The 22646-nt window shown below is 40.9% G+C and overlaps 1 protein-coding gene across 1 annotated transcript in view; it reads left to right on the top strand.

The window, feature by feature from the left end:
* CA8 (carbonic anhydrase 8) overlaps nucleotides 1–22646 on the top strand; it is a 92185-nt gene that overhangs the window by 43250 nt on the left and 26289 nt on the right. The window contains 4 exon segments of the mRNA NM_001261295.1: nucleotides 6472–6567; nucleotides 11840–11902; nucleotides 14189–14237; nucleotides 15999–16111. Coding sequence (NP_001248224.1) covers nucleotides 6472–6567; nucleotides 11840–11902; nucleotides 14189–14237; nucleotides 15999–16111 — 321 coding nt within the window.

The following is a 22646-nucleotide window of genomic DNA, read 5'->3' as shown; positions in this document are numbered from 1 at the left end:
AGAATGGGGAGGCTGTTGTGAGGAGTCAGGGTCAGGCTTGGTTTGAGCCTGTGGGGAGAGTTAGGGTGGGGAAGGATGTGGTTTGAGAAATGTAAGCCTGATACGGATAGGAAATAAAGGAAATCAGAGATTTTCAACAGAGGAAATGTGGTGAAAGTTGTGTTAAAAAGAGATTAGTTGGGCTTTGTAATGTAAATACCAGGGCCCAGGAGAGGTCTAGATGAGCTCTGGAGATAAAGGCTCTGGGGTCCCAGGTCTCAAACCCGGCAAGCGGGGTGGGAGGGGGACTTCTATGAAGAGTGTGTGGGTGGGAAGCTCCTTTGAAGAGAGTCGATGTCAGTTGTAGAAATGTTCATGTTGAGGTGGCAAGAAGACATCTGAAATGAAAGGTCCCTGCATTTGCAGTTAGGAGATGTCACAGAATTTGTATGAGTGCCCAGGGCTGGGGAAAAGGAAATTTGTGAGTCATAATTGCCTTTTCAGTGTTTACTACTTTTTCCATTCCTCATGATTCATTCTTTGGTACTTTACCGCCATCGTGTTATTTATGCTAATAATAAATCTCATTTATCGTGAAGATAGCTTTCTGTTAAGCTGCCATGAAATCTTCAAACTTATTTTTCTCAGTGACAAATGATGATAAGGCTGTGGCATGTCGCAGTTTCATAACTTTGGACAAATTTATCTATTCTGTGAGTTAAGTACATTAAGATGAATGTTTTGAACATTTGACAGGTGCTAATGGTAAGGCAGCATAATCAGTTGCGGGAATATGAAGTTGTGAGTCCTGTAGCAAAAGCTCGGTCCAAGATTTTCCCTGAAGCTGTAAAAGGATACATTATGGTTGTTTTCCTGTGGTCCGATTTTTTAACAGAAGACATAGTGGTCATCATGCTGCCAGAGTAATAATGGATCTTGGCTGTTCTATGTCTTTGTAACACTGCCTCCTTTTGATGGGGTGGGGGGAAGAGTTATAAGGAGTGAGGAAGGACTCAGCTTTGATTGTTACAGAAAACTGCTTTCTTCTACCCTGACGTGCCCAAGCATAGGAGGAGACCAAACCTTTTGCCTTTTGAGGGAGAATGGCTAAAGGGAGCCTCGATGCAGATTCTTTCAGTAGGAGGAATTCTGCTATTGTTGTTGGTGGCCATAGTAGGCTTTGGGTTCAGGCTGCAAGAGGCAGCCCCTCAGCCACCTGCTGTGCAGTGTGTTTACCAGGCAGAGCAGGTCCAGGCTCTTGAAGGCCTATGGGACAGGGTACTGTCTGGGGCCATCTTTAGTCCAGTGGACCCTTGAGGAGTAAGTGACCCTATGCAGTAGCCCATCTATCTCTAAACAACAGATGCAGTGCTAATGCCGCGAACCCTTGCTCTCCTTAGAAATGGTAAGTGGCATTTACATACTTGGTCTATACTATAATCCAGTTGGCTGCTCTTTGTCAAAATCCATCATCCTGCTTCCCTGCCTTTGCTGGCTATATATAACTAATGCTAATAACAGTAAAACGTGATAAGAATATAAGAAAAATAGTACTATGGGAAGATAAAGGCGTGAATAATCCAGGCTTTTAAGATACAGTCTACTGTGTTACAGAGAGACTGATGCTGAAAGAAGTTAGTGACTAGTGAAGTTCACAGAGCTAAAGAGTTGTAGAACTGAAACAAGAATCTTAAGACGAGATTCCTAGCTGAGGTCTTTTATGAGAGCACATTGCCTCTCAGGACTTATCAATGGAGTTGGAGAAGTGCACAGGGTTGCTGCCTCTGTATCCTGCCCTCTCCATAGACCAGACACACCCCAGAGCATATCCGGGCTGTTAGGCTTTGAAGTGAGTCTTGTGAGTCCTCTCTGCTGATAATAGCTGTCTACTTGGACCTTAATAAGACAGTTCATAAGATGTACTGCGGGCTGCTTCATCATTTCCTGAGCCATATCTGTAGTATCATATGCTTTTCCATTCAAACCTGTTTGTCTCCAGATGTCTTTAGCCACTGCATTAGAACAAACTTTGGAGCATGTATCCATAATATGTGTATATTTGTTAATAAATTATATTCATGTACTAATACGTATTTATATTATATATTTTATGAAGCATAGAAAAAGTTGAAATAAAAAGCCATTTGATAAAAATAAATATAAGTAGAAGTTATAATATGTTATTTTTGATCATCAGAGGATTGTTTTGTCACTTCATCCCCCCTCCCCAAGGGGACCGTGTTTTATCTTAGAAGAATAAATCCCAAATGTTGTCACGGCTAAATGTTAGGGTCATTTTTCTTTATTCCCATTGGTGTTAGGCATCATCAGATTTAAACTTCTGTTGGTTACCATACTTTTTTTTTTTGTTTGCATGATCCGTATTAGGGTTCTCCAGAGAAACAGGGAGAGGGAGAAAGAGAGAGAAACAGAGTTGGAGAAAGAAGCGATTGGGATTTAATTTAAGGGATTGGTTCATGTGGTTGTGGGGGCTGGCAAATCTGAAATCTGCAAGGTAGGCTGAAAGCTGGAAATTCATGTAAGAGTTGATGTTGCAGCTTGAGTTTGAAGGCTGGAAACTCAGGCCAATTTTTATCCAGAGCTCTGGAGGCAGAATTTTTTCTCCCTTGGGGGACCTCAGTCTGTGCTCTTAAGCACTTTAACTGATTGTATGGCAGAGGCCTGCTCATATAGTGGAGGGCATTCAGCCTTACTCAAAGTCTGTTGATTTAAATGTCAATCACATCTAAAGAGCACCTTCACTGCAATGTCTCTACTGGTGTTTGATCAAACAATTGGGCACCGTAGCCTAGCCAGGTTGACACATAAAATTAACTGTCCTGCATTCCTGTCATCATTTTTTAGCTGGGACTTTTGTGGTGTCCTCCTAGCTTATATTCCAGCTTTTAATGTCTGCTACTTCCAATCCAGCCCCTGCACAATCAAAAAGACCTTTGAAAGAAAGAGGTTGTTATGGGGGAGTTTGATTCCAGACTGCACATGTAATATTCATTGAAATAATATATTGGTTTAGTGTTTTCCAGAATACAGCTATGATAACATTGAAAGCTCTGTGCAGTCTGACCCCTCTAGCTCTCTAGCCTCAACTCTTGTCATTGCCAGACTTATGTACCCTTTAGCTACCCACCAAGGTACCGTTAGTCTTTCAAATGCACTTACAATTTCCTGCCTCTGTGGCTTTGCTTTGTGAAACAGAACCAGCACTAATTAATATAAGGCACAATATGATAAAATTATTGGAATAAAGAAGGGGCAGTGGCAGAACAGATGTCGATGTGAATAATTCAAGCTTTTCAGATTTGAAAAGACTTTCTTAAGGTGAGCAGAAAGCAAAGGGTGAGATAGCTGGTGTCTTGGGCAGAATTGTGGCCCTGCCAAATTCATATTGAAATGCCAATTCCTAGCACATCAGACTGACCATATTTGGACATAGGGTCATTACAGAAATAATTAGGTTAAAAGGAAATCATTAGGCAGGCCCTTATCCACTATGACTGGTGTCCTTACAAGAAGAGGAAATTTGGACAAGACTCCTAGAGAGGCAAGACCATGTGAAGACAAAGGGAAAAGGTAGCCATCTATAAGCCAAGGAGACAGGGCTCAAAAGGAACCAGCCCTGCCCACACCTTGATCTCAGACTTCCACCCTCCAGAAATGTGAGAAAATAAATGTCTATTGTTTAAGCCACCCAGTCAGTGCCACTTTGTGATGACAACCTTAGCAGACTCATACAGATGGAGAGGAAAGGCGCGTGGGGAGCAGAGCAAGCTAACTTGAGAGGCAGCGCAGGTGCAGAGTGCTGTGCCTGTGGGCCACGCATCTAGGTTACCACTACTAGGTTACAGCTGAAGGTTGGCTGAGTTCCAGAATGGAGTGGACATTTGCCTGGTACTTGAGTTAGCCGACCTCTACTGGTGTAGAAAGGGCGTCTGTCATGATTTGTTTGGTCTGAAAATGAGAGAAAGGACCTTCAAGAGAAGGTTTATCAGAAGCAGGACAGAGCTTTGTTTTTTAAAGCTTGGGTCCCTTGTTATTGTGAAGGGAGAATCTCTCCTGCCCTGGAACCACCAAGACTCAGGTGATTATTGAAGACACAGAAGGTAGAGAGAAGGATGCGTGGGAGAGCTGCTGTTGCTGCTTTCATTTTGTGTTATTTTGCTAGACATGCGGGGGTCATAGCAACCTTCTGTTATCCTTGTTAGCTTGGGTTGACTGAAGTGCCAGCATTTCTCTTAGTTTTTGTCTTTTGTTAAAAAGAATATTTTTTAGAGCAGTTTAACATTTATAGGAAAATTATAAAGACAGTACAGAAATTCCTATGCACTCCAACCCAGTTTCTTCTATTAGTAACATTTTACATTAGCATGGTTACATTTGTTACAATTAATGGACCAATACTGATATGTTACTAATCCATATTTTATTTAGGTTTCCTTAGTGTTTACCTAATGTCCTTTTTCTGTTCTGGGATCTCACCTATGACACCATATTGCATTTAGTTCTCATGTCTTCTTTGACTTCTTTTGGCTGTGACATTTTTCTCAGGCTTTCCTTGTTTCTGACGACCTTGACAGTTCTGAGGAGTACTTACTGGTGAGGTATTTTGTGGAGTGTCTGTCACTGAGATTTGTCTGATGTTTTTCTTGTGGCTAGATTGGGTTATGGGTCATTGAGAGAAAACACAGCAGTAAAGTGCCATTTTCTTCACATATAAGGATACATACACCCTATCAACATGACTAATCACTGTTGATGTTGACCTTGATCAGATAGTGTTTGTTAGGTTTATCTACTGTAAAGTCACTATTTTTATCCCCGTTCCATACTTTACTGTTTGAAACAAAGTCACCACCCACGGTGCACACTTAAGGAGTGGGGACCCTTAGCTTTTTAAACACACAAAAAATGTGCAGCAGCTTTTGAAGGGCAGGTGTGAGTGATGATGTTGCTGAATTGTGGGGAGTAGGGAAAAAGAAAAACCCATGCTTTTGTGGTTTATGAATGTTTTGTTTAAAAAAAGTCCCAAAATATTGCTGTGAGAAGTAAGAAAAATGTCAGTTGGAATTTTGTAATTTGTGGAATAAAAATTTATTTTAACCTTGGGCCTAGACCTACTTTGTTGGTGGTTTAATTAAGGCAATCAGTTCTTACCTCTACCACTAGGACTCCTATGCTGTTGTTGCAGCCAGAGAAGGGAAGATTAAAATTGTCTTTTATTATTGAGAGATTATAGAACATGGTTTTCTTAAAAGCAGTGCCTTTCAGTTGCGTTTACTGGATAGTCACAGTCTCTGTGAGTTTTTCACAGCCTCACAGCCTGACCTGGCTGAGTGAGCCATGGGGCACTTTTCCTAGTTACCTGTTCTATTATTGGTAGAGGAGTTCATTACCTCCCTCTAGTGGTCAGTTTTATAATATCAGATTCTACTTGGATTAATTCAGCAGTGGAAAAATCCAATTTGTGGCCATCTTTATGATAATTTTCTTGAATATTTTAATATAAATGCTAAAATAAATAGTGGTTGAATTTTAGCTATGTCTTTTGGTATTAGAACTAATTTTAAAATGAGGCAATGTTGTAAGGCGGTAATTATAACTTGATGAAAAGCTGTAGTGATGAAGGTAATATTTACTTACCTACTGTTATACTAAGCAGTATTTAATATACTAAAGGTTTACCTACCTACTATTAGACTAAGAACCTCAGTGGACATTTGGTTTTTAATCAGGAATTGAATTTGGCTTCTTGCAAGTGTTTTATCAGTGCTGTAGGAGCAAGTGCTTATTCTAGATAAACTTGAAAGCTGCAAAGCTTTATGAGGCTAGGAGTGAGGGAGGCCTCTGAGCATTGTTTGTCATTTCTTCACAGATAAAATTTTATCTCCAGTGCAGGAAATAGCCTTCTTTTAGAGATTTACATCAGCATTTATTATTTTACCATGGCTTTAAATATGCAGCTTTTTTTTTTTCTTTTTTTCCCAGGATGCTATCTCTGGATATTCTTAGAAAGTTAAAATAATTTACTAGAACTACAGACTGGCTTTGTACATTTCCTGATGGAAATACTGGGTGATGCAGGATTTGATTATGCAGGCATTCATCCTTTGAATGAGTTCTAGTGTTTGTGCCCAGACTGGGAGTTTTGTTTCATGGAGATTCAAAAGGATGACATCCCAGGAAAGGTAACTGAATCCATGTGAAGTCTGTGAGTCCCTCTAGTCATCTTCCTCCTCATCAGGATGAAAATTGGACTTAAGAGGCAGCGATCCACTAAGCACTGCTTCTGCTCAGAAATAATAAGGAAGGAATTCATACAGAGAACTCGTATGAAGCCAGTAGTTTGTGTCTACTTGTGATCCTCTTGCTGTGTGTGATACCATATAGAAATCGTAAAGAAATGGCTATATCTTTGCTTTTATGACTAGAAATAGCACATTAAATGATGTGGTCTGTCTGTTGCCACTCACCCAGCTCCATCTGATCCACTGGAACTCCACTCTGTTTGGCAGCATTGATGAGGCTGTGGGGAAGCCGCACGGGATCGCCATCATTGCTCTGTTTGTTCAGGTAAACTCTCTGCTGTGATTATCGTATTGTTTAGAGATGCTAATTTCCAAATCATTTTGTAAAATACTTTTTATTCTCAATTTTATTGCTTAGAGATGAAATTACACACATACAGAGAACACTTGATAAAAATAGAAAACTTGATCCTTGTGGTCCATCAGAATTCAGCCATATTCGTTGGTAGAAAATAGTTCCGTTATTTAAAGTTAGAAATTTTCTTCAGAGAAACGTTCAGGATCTTTGGAGAAATGATTGAGAAAATGACTCCTGAAGGTAGATTTTATTTTATGAAAAAGGTTTTCAGAAAATGTCTTTAGACCCTGGTTTACACAAAAATCTACAAAAAAAAAAAAAAAAAGAAAAAAAAAGAATTATGTAGTAGATTACTTTAGCCCTTCTTTGTTAACAATTTTCACTCTGAGATTACTTGAAATACCTTTGCAGATATAGTCAATATAACATTTAGATTTGAGCACTGTGGTAGGCAAAGGATAGTATATAAAGTTACCCAAACATATGAAAGCAGATCTTGTGCTTTCAGAGGTGAAAACTTAATTCAGTTTTTAAGGTGAATCTTCTAAATTTTGTCTTATTACCTATTTGACATCGTAAAAAATTTAGAGGTGAAAGACTACCTGGAAATTTTAGCTTTAAAGCTGCCATTAGGACCAGAAACCAGAGTTCCCACTCTGCGTGGCTCTGGGCTGCCTGTTGGATAACCTGGGATTAGAGCATGTTAGCACAGTGTTCTTCAAAAACTTAATTTTCCAAAGAGAGTTCGATAATGGACCCTTTTAAACTTGTTTTTTTATGGCATATATATCACAAATTAATTGCAATAATTTTTAATACATATCTCCTAGATGTTTCTTTATTGATGTTTGAAAGTAGCCATCAGTTTAGGCTCTTAATATTTTAAAATCAGCATCTTGCAAATATGACACATTATAGAAATTTAGAGGAAATCCTTACATTTTTCAGTGAGTCCTCTTACTATTTATTTCACAGCTTTGTCACAGGTGGGGACCTACATTCCTTGTGTTTTATAACTGCATTATATAACTAGAAAGAAATCACAAAATATTACTGAAAAAAATTTTTTCATTATAGAAATATATTTTGATAATTTTTAGTATATTGAAGTAATAATTATGAAAGACTACTCTTATAACCCAGAAAAGTTAATAAAGTATCCAAATCTGAGAAATTGAGACAGTAGAAGGTACTAAAAGTGAGAATAAAAAATAGTAAAATAAAAATAAGAATGCAAATAACCATATAGTCATATATAGAAGGGAAAGGAACACGTCTTTTATCTTTGGAATTGGCACTCAAATATTTGTGGATGGAATTAGGTGTGATAACTTAGTATTTTCACTTCCTGATTCTTACTACGTAACAGGTGACCTGGATTTGTAGAGCTTCGGACTGAAAACCAGCCCCTTAGAACTAATGCGAGTATTTCCAAGAACAAGCTGCATTATTGCAGGCCAGAGAAAGCCTGGAGAGCAAGCACACTTTTTCTAACTTTTCATAAGTTTCTGTGAGGAAAAATTCAGGTTATCTGTGTGCAAATTCTCAGGAGAGAGTAAAACTGCAGAACTGAGAGCAAAATTTCAGGAAGGAGAGAAGGAGAGGGGAAGGGAAGGATGGGCTGAAATCCATCTGGGGAGTCTGGCCCTCGGGCTGGAGGAAAGAAATTCGGTGGGAGGGAAGTCGGAGGCATTGAGTAGACTTTCCTTCCAAGAAGTTTGGCCAAAGGAAGGAAGGAAGGACAGATGGGGCAATAACTAGCGATGATGTCCGGTGAATCTTTTGAGATTTGAGATCTGCCTGTAGTTTTTGTTTTTCCCTGAGCAATAAGATCTATTGCAGAGATACAGATTAAAAATACTGGAAAGAGAGGGTGTCACTGATGTGGAAAAGTCCTGGAGGAGGCAAGAGGGCATGGGATGGAGAGCTTATGCGGTGGACTAATCTCAGATAGGAGCAGACCCACCCCTTCTCCAAAATAGAGGGCCAGGAGGAAAGGGTGGGCACACATGGGGCCTATTTGTAGGTGGAGAAGGGCAGGACATTAAGGGAGTTCATGCCTGATGACCTTCATTATCTCTGAGACACAAAGCAGAACTATTTATAGAACAAAGAAAACGTGGGTGTGGGATTGAGTCTTGAAATAGACCAGAAGGGGATGAGAATAGACTTGGCAGTCACTGAGGGATTGGACACCCCAGATCATACGGGACAGGGTATGATGGGTTGTTCTTTATCCAGGTAAAGGACTAGGGAGTTCTAGTAAGTTGTTGTGTTGATCCATCACAGAGCAGATGATTTAGGAGGTAAAAGGATTAAAGAATGGAGAGTGGTTGGAGAGACATCATTCTGTCTAACCAGTCCCACACCATGTCTAGGCAGGAGGGGGAAGGAGAAGAAGCCACAGGGACCTCCCAGCCTTGGCTCCTGGTGATCAGTGAAGGGGAGAAAGGAAAGAGCAGGAGAGCTGGATGACCCAAGGCATCTGGTCAGAGAGGCCAGTCTTTCAGAATTGAAGTTTTCAGAATGAGAGCACGTACCAGGAGTGTCCTCAGAGTTGGTTTGCTGAGGTGGAATGGGGCAGAAGGCCACAGACTGAAGGGTGAAGAGACTTAGGCCAGGGAGGGGCCTCCAACCCTGGGTGCTGAAGCTGTCCAGGGTAGTAGCAGGAGGTGATGCCTGGGAGAGATTGTCTGGTGGGTCAGTAAGGGAGAAAGAAGGAGGCCTTGATAGCCTTAGAGGATGGTTCCCTTGGGAGGATGGCTTGAGCATGTGGGTCAGAGAGTTCCTCACTGAAGGGAGCAAGAGTACACTGACTGTGGATCCCAGTCTGTCTCCCTGGGGGACTGCATGGCGTCTACTCGAAGGGCCTGCAAAAGAGCCATGCCCTTGGGCAGACCTGAGGGGTTCAGGTAGATCAGGAAGTGGTGGGAGATGTTGGCAGAAATGCAGAGTTGTTCTGTTCTAGAGAGTGCAGTGGAAGATAAGGAGAGATTGAGTTAGAAGTGAAAAAAACAGGTGGTTCAGGGCTGAGATGCCAGGCAAGGAGAATGGACCAAAGTGGTTTGCATTTCCAGTGGTGGTGAAAGACGGCAAAGGTGAGAGCTGAGAAATGAGTTGTTCTCAAGGTTCCTAGTGGGCTTTTGGTACCAGGTTGTGTTATCTGAACAGTTGCTTGCATCGTTTTAGCAGTTGGGGTGTGGAGATTATCATCAGTACTTGCTTTTTGCTGGTCATCATTACTTCATACAAAAATTTGGCAAGGAAGGAAAAGAAAAAGATGGCGTAATAACAGAGTTTATAGAATTTGCAAGATATAAAGTTTTGCCCATAAAGTAGAGTCTTTATAGATAGAAGGAGCTAGTAATAGTTGTTAAGTGCTACTGTATGGAAAAACTATATTTGATGCTGTAGGGCGTCCAGATTAAGAATAATAATGGACATCAAATGAATTATGATGACCCAAACCTGTTCTACAGCTTTCGTTTGATTTAATCTTATCTACAAACCTATCATTTTTATCCTCCCCAGCAAATAGCTGAGGAAGCGGAAGGATGTAGAGGTTAAGTACACTTGCTTAAGGCCACACAGCTAAGAGGTGGCCGAGTCAGGATTGGAATCCAGGCAGTCCAGTGCAAAGTGAGCCTGCTCCTGAGCTGCCACATTGAGTGGCCTTAGTGTTCATATGTGGACTCTTCAAAGAGTTTACAACCCGACAGGAATTGCCTGAGATGAAAGCAGACCCCAAGTGCAGACGTAGGCCTCCCAGTGCTATAGCAAGGTTAAACCAGTAAGACAAAGAGAGGTCCATTTCTCCTGAAGAATGGGTAATGATTTCTGCCTAAAAATTCAGGCTGCTGTACCCATAGGTACATATGCATTAGGTTTTAATTTTTTTTGTTTGTTTTTAACTTTAGAAAGTTTACTTTCTGTTTTTAGAGCCTATCTCAGGAATAATTGTAGACTCTTGGAAAGTAGTTCACGTCTTAATGGTTTAGAGCTGACTGGCCTACCTTAGGTGGAGCATTTCTTGTATCTCTCCTGTGCCTTTGGATGCTCTTTCATCTGCATGTTTTGCAGTTGGTTAATATTGGGAGAAACAGAGAATGTGAACATACTGACAGCTACTCTTGCTTCTCTTAGGTCATTCTCCAAATATCTATGTAGAAGGAGAAAAGCTGACAAAAGCAGCAATTGTTTATTTGAGGTTCTAAATGACCTCCATTACTCTCCTCCATTATCATGGACCATTGGAAATTGGTCAGATTTCATTTAAAAGTTTTAAAGCCAAAGTCAAGAATATTAAGTGTTAGAATTTTTTTGTCTCAATTTTTTGGGGAGCATTTTATACACTAATAATATATAGTGATATGTTTTTAAAAATAAGGCTATAAAAAGCACATTCTTATTTATTTAAAAATAGGTAGTTATAAAATTATGTCTAGTAGTAATCAAGAAGGGTCTTGATTTTGGTGAATTTAACATACAAAATCACATACCTGCTTTTCTAAGTTAATATAATTTTTCAGTATTGTTAAAATCTTTACAGCAATGATCTATAGATGCCAGAGTTAAACATGGAAGGGTTTGAACATGTACTGAGTAGTTTTAATTCAAAAATATCCTTGATATTTTTATATAACAGTGCTTTATAATTTGATATATTATATGTAGCAAAATGAGTGATTCCTATACATAGTAAGAATTTAGAACGAGTTCTTGTACATTTATTTATCTAATACTTTATTATACTAGCTTCATTACAACTTTAATTACCTTTAGTAGACATTGACCTAGTTATTAATAAAAGGCCATTTAATTGTTCCTCCAAAAGGACATTCAGATGGACTGGAACCAAGTTCTGTTAGTTTTTTTTTTTTTTTTTTTTTGGTGATAGAGTCTCACGCTGTCACCCATGCTGGAGTGCAGTGGCATGATCTTGGCTCACTGCAACCTCTCTGCCTTCTGGGATCAAGTGATTCTTCTTCCTCAGCCTCCCGAGTAGCTGGGACTATAGGTGCGTTCCACCACACCCAGCTAATTTTTTGTATTTTTAATAGAGACAAGGTTTCACCGTGTTAGCCTCGATCTCCTAACCTCATGATCCACCCAACTCGGCATCCCAAAGTGCTGGGATTACAGGCATGAGCCACTACTCTCGGCCCTGTTAGTTTTTTTTTGAGTTAAAGCTAAACACTGAAAAATGTTGTGGTTGTGGTTTATGCTTTATATTTTTCAGATAGGAAAGGAACATGTTGGCTTGAAGGCTGTGACTGAAATCCTCCAGGATATTCAGTATAAGGTAAGTCATTATTTAAAATAATATAGAAATACTGGTTGTGTAGGAGGTCCCTGTGACCACCTGCAGGCTCGATGCTGTGTTAGAAGGACTCACAGACCTCAGAAAAGCTGTTATCCTTGTGGTTATGGTTTATTACAGTGAAAAGAAACAGATCAAAAAGCAGAAGGAAAAGGTGCACGGAATGAAGTCCAGGGGAAACCAGGCACAAGCTTCCAGGTGTCCCCTCCCAGTGGAGTCATGCGAGGAGGCCCCTAATTCTCCTAGCAATGATGTGTCATAACATGTGTGAAGTGTTGACAACTACAGAAGCTCACTCTAGCCTTAGTGTCCAGAGATTTATTAGGGGTCAGTCATTGAAGCACAAAATGCCTGCAACGTAACTGTCCTCAGCTACTCACTCTCTAGCAGCAACCCTCTCCCTGCCCTCTTCACCATAAGTCACATTGTTAGCATCAGCTTCTCTGTTGCAATTGGTACAGTATGTCTGAAGGCCTCAAACATAACAACAGGAGTTCACCATAAATACAGCATGGCCCAAGGCTGCAGGCACACAGAAACACTCTTATCAGGTAGAATATTCCAAGCTCAGAGTTTATATCCCAGGACCCAAGAGTTAGTCCTAAAAGCAGGCCTTTATATGGGATGTGCAGGATTTGAGCAACTCAGGCCTGCTGAGTTAACCCTTTCCTACCTGCATAAAAGTTGTATAAACGAAACAAATAAAAACTTGGGGAATCATATTTCAAAGTATTTACGTTAAATAAATTTAAAGAAAGAAAACAAGTACATATATGCGGTAAGATAACATCCAAAAGAAGGTGATCAACATGACTCTGCAATGATATGGCCTAGCATTGCTAGGAAGCCAATGCCACCACCACACTCAGCTAGTTTTTGTATTTTTAGTAGAGACAGGGTTTCTCCATGTTGGCCAGGGTGGTCTTGATCTCTTGACATCATGATCCACCTGACTCCGCCTCCCAAAGTGCTAGGATTACAGGCGTGAGCCACCGCGCCCGGCCCAGTGCCAGTCTCTCTTATAAGCAGTGCCTTCTTGGCTCACTCTTAGTCAGTTGAATGTGAGTGGCCTGGGGGAGGGGAAGTAGTCCAGTCTTGTAGGGCTGCTGGAGATACAGACCGGGAGTTGAACTTGTTTAATTACAGGAGATCCAGAGACCCAAAGCCAGTTTTAAGAAAGATCAATTTGGGAATCAAGTTTGATTAGGTTTATACTAGCACAGCCCAGGGTATCCTGAACCAGGCAGAACCCCCACTGAAGATCTCCTGAGTAGGTTTGGAATGAACCCAGCTTCCAAGGGAAGCCCAGTCCAGACAAAAGAAGCTGATAAAAAGACGGTGAGGGCACATTTTGACTTATATTTGTACAACTGCAATGGGCTGTGGGCTGTGAAAGTTTCCTTTATTTCATCATCTAATAGGACACCAATCATTATGGAATTCAGGAGGATTGGGGAGGCAAGTGAGCTAGATTCTTTAATGTATAAAATAGTCCCAGGAAGTCAGGAAGGGACTTGGAGGTTATGCAATAACTTTCCCTATTGCATCTGTATTGATAGAGAAAAATCTTTTAAGAAACATCTGATTCACATGACAGGACTATTTGCCTCTAAAGTCTAAGCAATTTAAATGACATGATTTAAAATGATGATCTTAAATGTGAATTGTTGAATAAGGGCACAAATTATTCCCTTGCAATTTAAATCTAGCTTTGACAAACACTGATTGGAACAGAATATTTCCATCTGTTTCAGATCTCCATTTCCAGATGAGGAGAGCATCTAGTATAGATCCCAGAGCTGAATTACCAAATCCAAATAGGACAAAACAAGAAGTTGCAAGCCAGGTTGTAGTGCCAAAAAGGTTAGGAGCTGAAATGAAAGCAAGCAGGAGGAAAGGCATTTTGAAAATTCCCCCATCCAGGGTTCAGGCATTTTACAATGAGAATTTAGCCCAAGTCTCTGGTATGAATGTGCTCAAAGCAGAAAAGGTAACTGACATGGGGCAGATGGGGCACCATGTGTAGGTTCCACACCAGGACTTATAGGGAGAATTGAACTGTGGTAGCAAAGAAAATAGCCATATAATTCGAGCAGGAACCAGACGATGTTACTCCAGTGAGAAGGTGGAAGGAGATACCCACAAGTCTGTGGGACCTGATGAGGCCATTCAGAAAAGACTTCATTCTAATTTTTTAGTTCTAATAGATTTTTATTCTAAAATCTAGAAATATTACATTAACATTGGGTAAACATTTTTTCTTTTCAGGGGAAGTCCAAAACAATACCTTGCTTTAATCCTAACACTTTATTACCAGGTGAGTGTTTATCTGATTGCATAAAATGAATTTTAACAGTGGCTATAGTCACATTGTTTTCTTCAGACTATGTAAAACTATATATTGTTAATTAATAAAATTTATTTGCAGTTTACATTCTCTTTAGCAGATATAATTTCCATGGAATATGGAAGTAAACCTTTTGAAATAATAGAGAGACACTTTGCCACTAGTTCCATTGATCCACGAAGAGCTTTCATAGGATTGTCATTTGTAAAAATTGCTACCTCTGTGTAAAGCACCAGTATAATAAAATAACTTTGGCCGGGTGTGGTGGCTCACGCCTGTAATTCCAGCTACTCAGGAGGCTGAAGCAGGAGAATCGCTTGAACCCAGGAGATGGAGGTTGCAGTGAGCCGAGATCATGTGACTGCACTCAGTCTGGGTGACAGAGTGAAACTGTCTCAAACAAACAAACAAACAAAGAAAAAACCTTGATGTACCTCTAAGACTGATCAGTGGAGTTCTTAATCCTTAGAGTACAGTAGACTTTGTATCTAATTTTGTAAGGTTACCTCTCTGCAGTAATACTATTATATATTACTCTAATTGTATTTGTGTAGAGGTAACAATTATACATAAAATACTCAGAATATGATTTAAAGGTTGTTGTATATAAAATTTTGATCTTTACATTTCTCTGCCCAAATTATGTGCTGTCTCTTAGTGTTTTAAACAAAACCAGTTGGTACATTGTATCTTCTGTTTTCTACATTTAATTAATCTACAACAAACCAATTTCTATCATATATTAAACATTTATCCATCATATTAATCATAAATTCCTCTAATGCAGAGCTAAAAGATTTCATAAGAATGACCCATTTTGTTCTATTGTAATATTTTAATATTTTGCTGTTGCAGAAGCAGTATAGTGGTAGCTAGAACTGAATGGTTAAAAATACAGGCTTTCAGACAGATGTGGTGGCTCACACCTGTGTAATCCCAACACTTTGGGAGGCTGATGTGAGAGGATTGCTTGTGACCAAGAGTTTGAGACTAGCCATAGCCAGACCTTGCTCTCAAAAAAAGAAGAAATAATTGCTGGCTGTGGTGGTGTGCACCCATAGTCCTAGCCACTTGGGAGGCTGAGGTGAGATGATTGCTTGAGCCCAGGAGTTTGAGGCTGCAGTGATTCATGATCACATCACCACACTCCAGCAGCCTGGGTGATAGAGCCAGACCCTGTCTCTTAAAAACGATAATACAGGTTATGAAGACAGACTGCATGAATTCGAATCCTGGCTCTGCCAGTGATTATTAGCTGAGTGACCTTCTGCAAACTGCTACTCTTTTGAGATTCAGTTTCCCCATCTGAAAAATAATATTAATATTACTACCTATCTCACTGGTTTATTGTGAAGGTTAAATGAATTAAAGTAAATTACTGGCACGTCGTAAGCATTCAATAAATATTAGATATGAAATAGTCAGGTAAGTCCTTTAGTAAAGTGAAAAAATCCAAAATATAGATACACTTCTACAGTGATTAAACTTAATAGGTATATATAGTAATCCATTGATAGAAATCACTGTGAATAATAGAGAATTCATCATGTTTTTTATCAATTATTTTTTCCACAATGAGTACTGTAAGAATGTGGAGCTCTAGTTTAAAAATGACATCCATCTTAGAAGCATCATTTGGACAGTTTGTAATTTTGAAAATTGTTGTTGGAGTCATCAGGATTGTTATTAATTCACTTGCCTTTTCCATGACATATCCACGTGGCCGTGCAGACCCTCTGCTGCGGGATTACTGGGTGTATGAAGGCTCTCTCACCATCCCACCTTGCAGTGAAGGTGTCACCTGGATATTATTCCGATACCCTTTAACTATATCCCAGCTACAGGTGAGTGTGCTGCTTTGAATCTTTCAGAGTAAAGTTATGAGTTAAACATTGTTTCTGGGAAAGGAAAACGTCTGTTTTATGTTTTAGCTCCTTTTAGATCAGTCATACCTCTCCAGATGAAAGTTAAGTGGCTTGACCTAGTAAAAGTGATTGAAAGGTCAAGGACGGACAGAACCCAACACTAATTTATGGTCTGTATTTTAAAAGTTAATTTTTAGAGAGTTAATCGAGATCACTGAAAGGCAAACCTTTTTATTAGTCTAGGTATTTCCTTATGTGAATTTCCCCAGGTGTGGAGAATAGAAAGTCTGGAAGTAAAGTGGGGATGCTGGTTATTTCTGTAAGTCACTCATAGACTTTGAAATCATTTTGCCTTGGTGTGTACAGGAAAATTCTGCATGTGTGGGGTGAAGGACCCAGAAGGAGTGCCCTAGAAAATTCTGGATTGTTTGCTAGCTCCACTTTTGGTCACCCACCCCCGGCCTTGGGCTCTTCATAGGTGCCCTAAATGCTACTGCACAGTGGGTGGAAGCACCCGAGTGAATTGTCACTGGGATGTTAGCTGGTGGAACATGAGGCAGCATCACTCGAATCTATTTAAACCATGGTTTTGATATTACAAAAGGGGATTTAAATATCTCCTGTCTTTCAGGGATCTGTCTAAGGGATGGATATGTTCTGGAAAGCTGTATTGTTTCTTCATGATCAACCTCAAAAGACTTGGGAAATACTCTCAGCAAATCAAGTTTTCTTTGGTAGCTTTTAAATATTCGCTATTATTTCTTGAAGTTAAAAAGCTCAAGTTCACTAACTTCTCAGTAAAGCTTTCTTTAGTTTGTCCTTAAATCTTAAAAAAATCCTTCTTCCAACATTTAATAATTTTATTTATTTATGTTTTGCTAGGGATTAATTTAATAATTTCCCCACTCAGCCTCTCCTCCCCATACCCTTCATTATTTTATGAACTTTGATCATATCACTTTTGAACCTTATATTTTTATGACAAATTCTAATTCCTATATTTAGTCATTCATCTATTTGTTTTTATAAGAGACTATTCTTCACATGATTAGACTAGGGGTATGGGTTTGAGAAAAACAACTGTGGAGGTGAAGGGCTCTTCTCATCACACTGAACGGGGGTATAAGTGTATGCCAACACTCACTTATCACTGGTGATGTGTTCTTGTTTTTTAGTACCACTAAATGCACTTTGCTTTTAATTTAAAAATGAAGAACAAAAAGAAACCCTTCCTGAATGCCAACTGGACACAGGATAATGAGATTAAAACAGTTTTTACTGTCAAAAAGTTCACCAAAGAGTTGGGGAGGCAGATGACTAAACAATTAACATGATAATAAGTAAGGTGCTCTGGAATCACCTATGGAAGAAACCCAACCCAATCCAAGAGGTTTAGGGAATAATTTCTGCAAAATATCAGAAATTAGTCCAGTGAAGGACAGGAAAGAAGTTAGAAATTTGGGTCCAATGTTAAGCCTAGAGTTTTGGACTCACGATATCTAGATTTGGGACTTAACAGCGAAGATGACGGCTGCTACAACAGATAAACCTCAAATGTCAGTGGCTTAACACAGTAGAAATTTATTTCATACTCACATAAAATCCAACATATGTGTTTCTGATTCGCAGTGAAGGCTTTTCTCTGTGTAGTCATTCAGGGAACCAGGTTGGAAGAAACACTTCCATCTTCACTGCCCTCCTCCCACAGTCGCCCTCAATGAGAACAGGGTGAAGGATCTCAACAGGGGTCTTTTGAGGGCCAGTGGTATAAACAGGGAGCTCCACTTGTACTTACTTTCTGTTAGCTAGAACTGGTCACATAACTACGCTAACTGCAGGGGAAGCTGGGAAGTGCATTCTAGCTTCATGCCCAAGAAGAAGACAAAAACAGATTCGGTGATCAGATGAGCAAGAATTCCTGGCACCATAGCTCAAGCTGAGTAGGAAGACAAGAAGATAGCTCCCACTCCATGCAACCCCGCACTGGAGATGGGGGAGATGATGCCTCCTTAGGAACTAAGGACCAGGGGTCTTGAGAAGAACAGGGAGGGAGAGTTGCCAAGATGTGGAGGAGGAGGGGATTAATACTGAGAAATGCTGTGGACAAGTGCTGCCAACCCTAGCATCAAATAACTACAGCACCTTTTAAAAATGGACCCGGGCCAGGCGCAGTGGCTCATGCCTGTAATCCCAGCACTTTGGGAGGCCGAGGCGGGCGGATCACAAGGTCAGGAGATCAAGACCTTCCTGGCTAACACGGTAAAACCCCGTCTCTACTAAAAATACAAAAGATTAGCTGGGCGTGGTGGCGGGTGCCTGTAGTCTCAGCTACTTGGGAGGCTGAGGCAGAATGGCGTGAACCCGGGAGGTGGAGCTTGCAGTGAGCCGAGACTGCCCACTGCACTCCAGCCTAGGCGACAGAGCAAGACTGCTTTTCAAAAAAAAAAAAAAAAAAAAAATTGGCCCAGGTGCTTGGAGTTCTGAACTTCTGGCTTCCATCTGGCCTACATTCTGGATCTCAACTTGTTCTTGTCCTTTGATACCTAACTCTTTCCCTGGCCAGGCACGCTCACTGCTTGATTCTGGTTTTAGTATCCTCCTTTGTTGCTGAGTTTTGGCTTCCCTTCTCCAATACGATTCCTCCTCCATCCCTTCCACTGTGCTGTTTCTGGTTCCTCTAGGTAAGGAAACACCTTAGCCCATCTAAGCAGTTTGCCTCGAGGCCCCTACCATGATGAAAGCCTTCTTTTCTTTTCTGATTTGCCTCATCGTTGCAAACAAGATGCATGAACAGGAGCTATAATCGCCAGTTAGGCCATTGTTAACCCAAAGGAGATGTTTCTGTAGAATGTTGAGCTGAACGTAGAGGGACCAAGCATAAATATGGACCATATATAGACCATCTTTCTAGAAGTTTTATGGGAAAGGCAAGGAGGGATTTAGGGACAACGTTTAGAGAATAGTCAAGTATTTTTTGTTTTGTTTTATTTTCTTAAGATTTAGGAAACACTAGAGGTTTTGTAGGCATATTGAAAATAATCTGTGAATAGAACAGTTGATCCCTTGATGTGGTGACTACCGTTACCATTCCCAGGTTTCAGATGAGGTGATTGAGGCCTGTGGAGATTAAGAAACCTTTGCCTAATTGACACAGGTAGTATGGATAGATTTGGGGATCCAGCCAGTCATGTGTGATGTCAGTGCTGGGTGCTTAACTACTGCCCCTTTTGGTGTGCCCTCTTCAACACAGCACTTCGTTTGAGACCTTCTTTCTGCATGAGGCCTTGTCAGGAAGCCCACAGCAGTGTTAGAGGAGGTTTCTGCCTTTTCTGTGTTATGTTCTGTATCCCCAGTTGGAGGAGTTTTGTTTCTCCCAGGCAGTTGGAAACACATAACAAGAACTTCAGAGGCTGAGGCCTAACGTGCAGATGTAGGGATCCTTAGCATCAAAAAAAGAGCAGAATAGGCTGGGCACGGTGGCTCATGCCTGTAATCTCAGCACTTTGGGAGGCCCAGTTGGGTAGGTCACGAGGTCGGGAGTTCGAGACCAGCCTGGCCAATATGGTGAAACCTCATCTCTACTAAAAATACAAAAATTAGCTGGGTGTGGTGGTGGGTGCCTGTAATCCAAGCTACTCAGGAAGCTGAGGCAGGAGAATTGCTTGAACCCGGGAGGTGGAGGTTACAGTGAGCCAAGATTGTGCCACTGCAGTCCAGGCTGGGCAATGGAGCAAGACTGCGTCTTTAAAAAAAAAAAAAAAAAACAAAAAACAAAATAAATGAGACACCCAAGAAAAGAATATGAACAGAGAAGAGTCAAGTGTGAGGATGGAAGGAGATAGTCCCCTGAGGTCCTGAGATACTTTCCTGAGGCTGATACTTCCTGGGGTATCCTTCCTAAGACTCTTCTAAACTGGGAGGACCCTGTGCAATTCACTCTTTTCCGTTTGCCATCTGGTTGCTCCAGGTCCCTTCTCTTGCTGACTTCGTATTTCTGAAGCAGAGAAGGGGTCTGGGGTTAGCAGGTGTGTGAGGGCCATGCTCACTGCCGACCGCCCCATCCAGGTCAGACTCAGGGACTGCAACCTGAGCAGGGGCCGTGGGTCATACAGTCACTGTTGTTCTATGAATGACACATGTAAAACATCAAACTTGCCTCTGCATTTACTTTTCCTACAATTTGACTCGAGGATACATACGCATTTCTTTGTTGTTGTTGCAGATAGCCCAAAATCTTAGATGCCCAAATTTCAAAGCCCTAAGGCTTAACATACTGCTTGTTTTATGATACTGGGATGCATTCATTTGCTTTTACTTGTCATTGACCCTGTTAATACAAGCAGTGTATTGATATGGTAAGGTAATTATTGCATAGTCCTAGCTTCCTTTTCTTTATCCTTCTCATAGGCAGTTTTTAGCATGCAAAATTGCTCCTTTGAGGCTGATGTGGAGTCTGAAGGAATGCATGCATTCATTCCTTCATTTATTTGGCAGTTATTTGACATTTGCTATGTGCCAGTTACTGTAATCAGTACTGGCAAGGGGAGAGCCAGTAAGACACCTCAAAGAATTCACTATCTAGGAGGAAAGGCCAGCTGATACATAGGTGTACATTAAAAAAGAAAAAACAAAACAACAAACAAAAAAATCCCCAGTCATTTGCTGTGTCCAGCACTATGGGATGATATGGACATAGTCTTGAGGTAGCACATAGGAAAGGTGCCCGGATGAGAGTTAGTTATCTAGAAGGCCTTCCCCAAGCCAGGTCAAGAGGTGTTGCCTGAGTATTTGTGGGAATTGCCAACGGGAAAAGTGTATGTATGCTTGTGTCTGGCAGGGAGGCCAGAGAACAGGGTGCATTTGGGGAAAGTTTGTGGTAAGTGTGGAGAGCCTATGACATGAGGGGGTTGGAGAGGGGAGCAGGAGACTTCCTCAGTGAGCCTCAGGGCTGTGCTATGGAGATTGGTTTTTCTCCTGAAGGTGGCAAAGAATCCCGGAAATGTTGTAAGGAGGAGGGAGATATGACCAAGTTTGAATTCGACCAGCATACTCTGTAGCTGCAGTGTGAAGATGTGGGTCACATGGCAGTGAGATGGAGGGAAGGGAGTAACTTTAGAAATAATAAAGAAGCAGAAGCAGAACCTGGTGGCTGATGGCATAGGAAGGATTTTGGGAAGGAAAGACCCCCTTGTCACTGGACCTCCCCTGGATTTGGCTTGGTTGACTGGCAAGTGTAAGGTGTTGCTTTCTACCATGACAGGGAATCAAGGAGGAAGAGCAGCCTTCATGGAGAAGATGCCAAGTTTATGGTTGCATATTGACAGTTTGAGATGCCTTTAAACATCCAAGAAGGGGGTATGGTGGGTGAAGCTGTTAGTGTAGAAGAGGAGATCGTTCAGGGAGAGAAAAGAAGTGATTCAGAGAACAAGGGATGTGTAACCAGGGGTGTGCACTATAAGAGTGCCCTCAGGGAATGGCTTGAGAAGTGGAAAAAGTCAGGAGTCTCATGTGATGGGTAGAGAAGCCATGGGAGAGGCAAGTTTCAAGTTTCAAGAAGGAGTAGAGAAATCATGAGTATCAGATTCTGTACACACATTCAGTTAAGGACTAGAAAGTGTTAACTGGATTTAGCCACAAGGAGAGATTATAGACTAGAGAACAAAGTAGATGAGCTGAGTGTCTATAGTCACATTTGTTCAGCATTACTTTATCGAGGGTAATTTCCTAAAAGTAGATCAGATCTTTTAGTGAAAGTTTTTTTTCTCGGCCAGGTGCAGTGGTTCATGCCTGTAATCCAAGCACTTCAGGAGGCTGAGGTGGACGGATCACCTGAGGTCAGGAGTTTGAGACCAGCCTGGCCAACATGGTGAAACCCTGTCTCTACTAAAGATACAAAAATTAGCCAGGTGTGGTGGCAGGTGCCTGTAGTTCCAGCTACTTGGGAGGCTGAGGCAGGAGAATCACTTGAACCCGGGAGGCGGAGATTGCAGTGAGCCGAGATTGCACCACTCCAGTCCAGCCTGGGCAGCAAGAACGAAACTCCATCTCAAAAAAAAAAAATGCTCTTTATAATCACAACAAATCTTAATTTATTGAGAGGTTTATTGGGCCTTGTTGAGTGCCCAATATTCCCATTTCCACCTAGAATTCCTTTAAGGATTCCCTTGCCAGGGTTCACAATATTAATGCTGAACTCTACTGAGAATGTTAACTGATCCTGTAGATAAGATACAATATTTTACTACTATACTGGCCAGTGTGTTATGCTAAAATCCAGAGACAGACCATTGTGCCTTAGGCTCTCTGGCTTCAAAGGGAACCTAGCTTTGTATTTTTCCTTGAAATAGGCCAGTGACAAAGTCTAACCCTAACCTACTAAAGTCATGCTCCCTGATTATTGGGAGACAAACCATCTCTTACCACGGGGGAGCCGAAGCTGAATGAATGCATATTGGAAGGAATAATCTCGGCTGCCCTTGAAAATAGATGACTTTTCAATTAGCTGTCCTTCTCA

The sequence above is a fragment of the Macaca mulatta genome, chromosome 8 (assembly GCF_049350105.2).
Source record: "Macaca mulatta isolate MMU2019108-1 chromosome 8, T2T-MMU8v2.0, whole genome shotgun sequence".
NCBI classification, from domain to species: Eukaryota; Metazoa; Chordata; class Mammalia; order Primates; family Cercopithecidae; genus Macaca; species Macaca mulatta.
The sequence above is the reverse complement of the archived record's forward strand: the minus strand, read 5'-3'. Positions and strand labels throughout refer to the sequence as shown.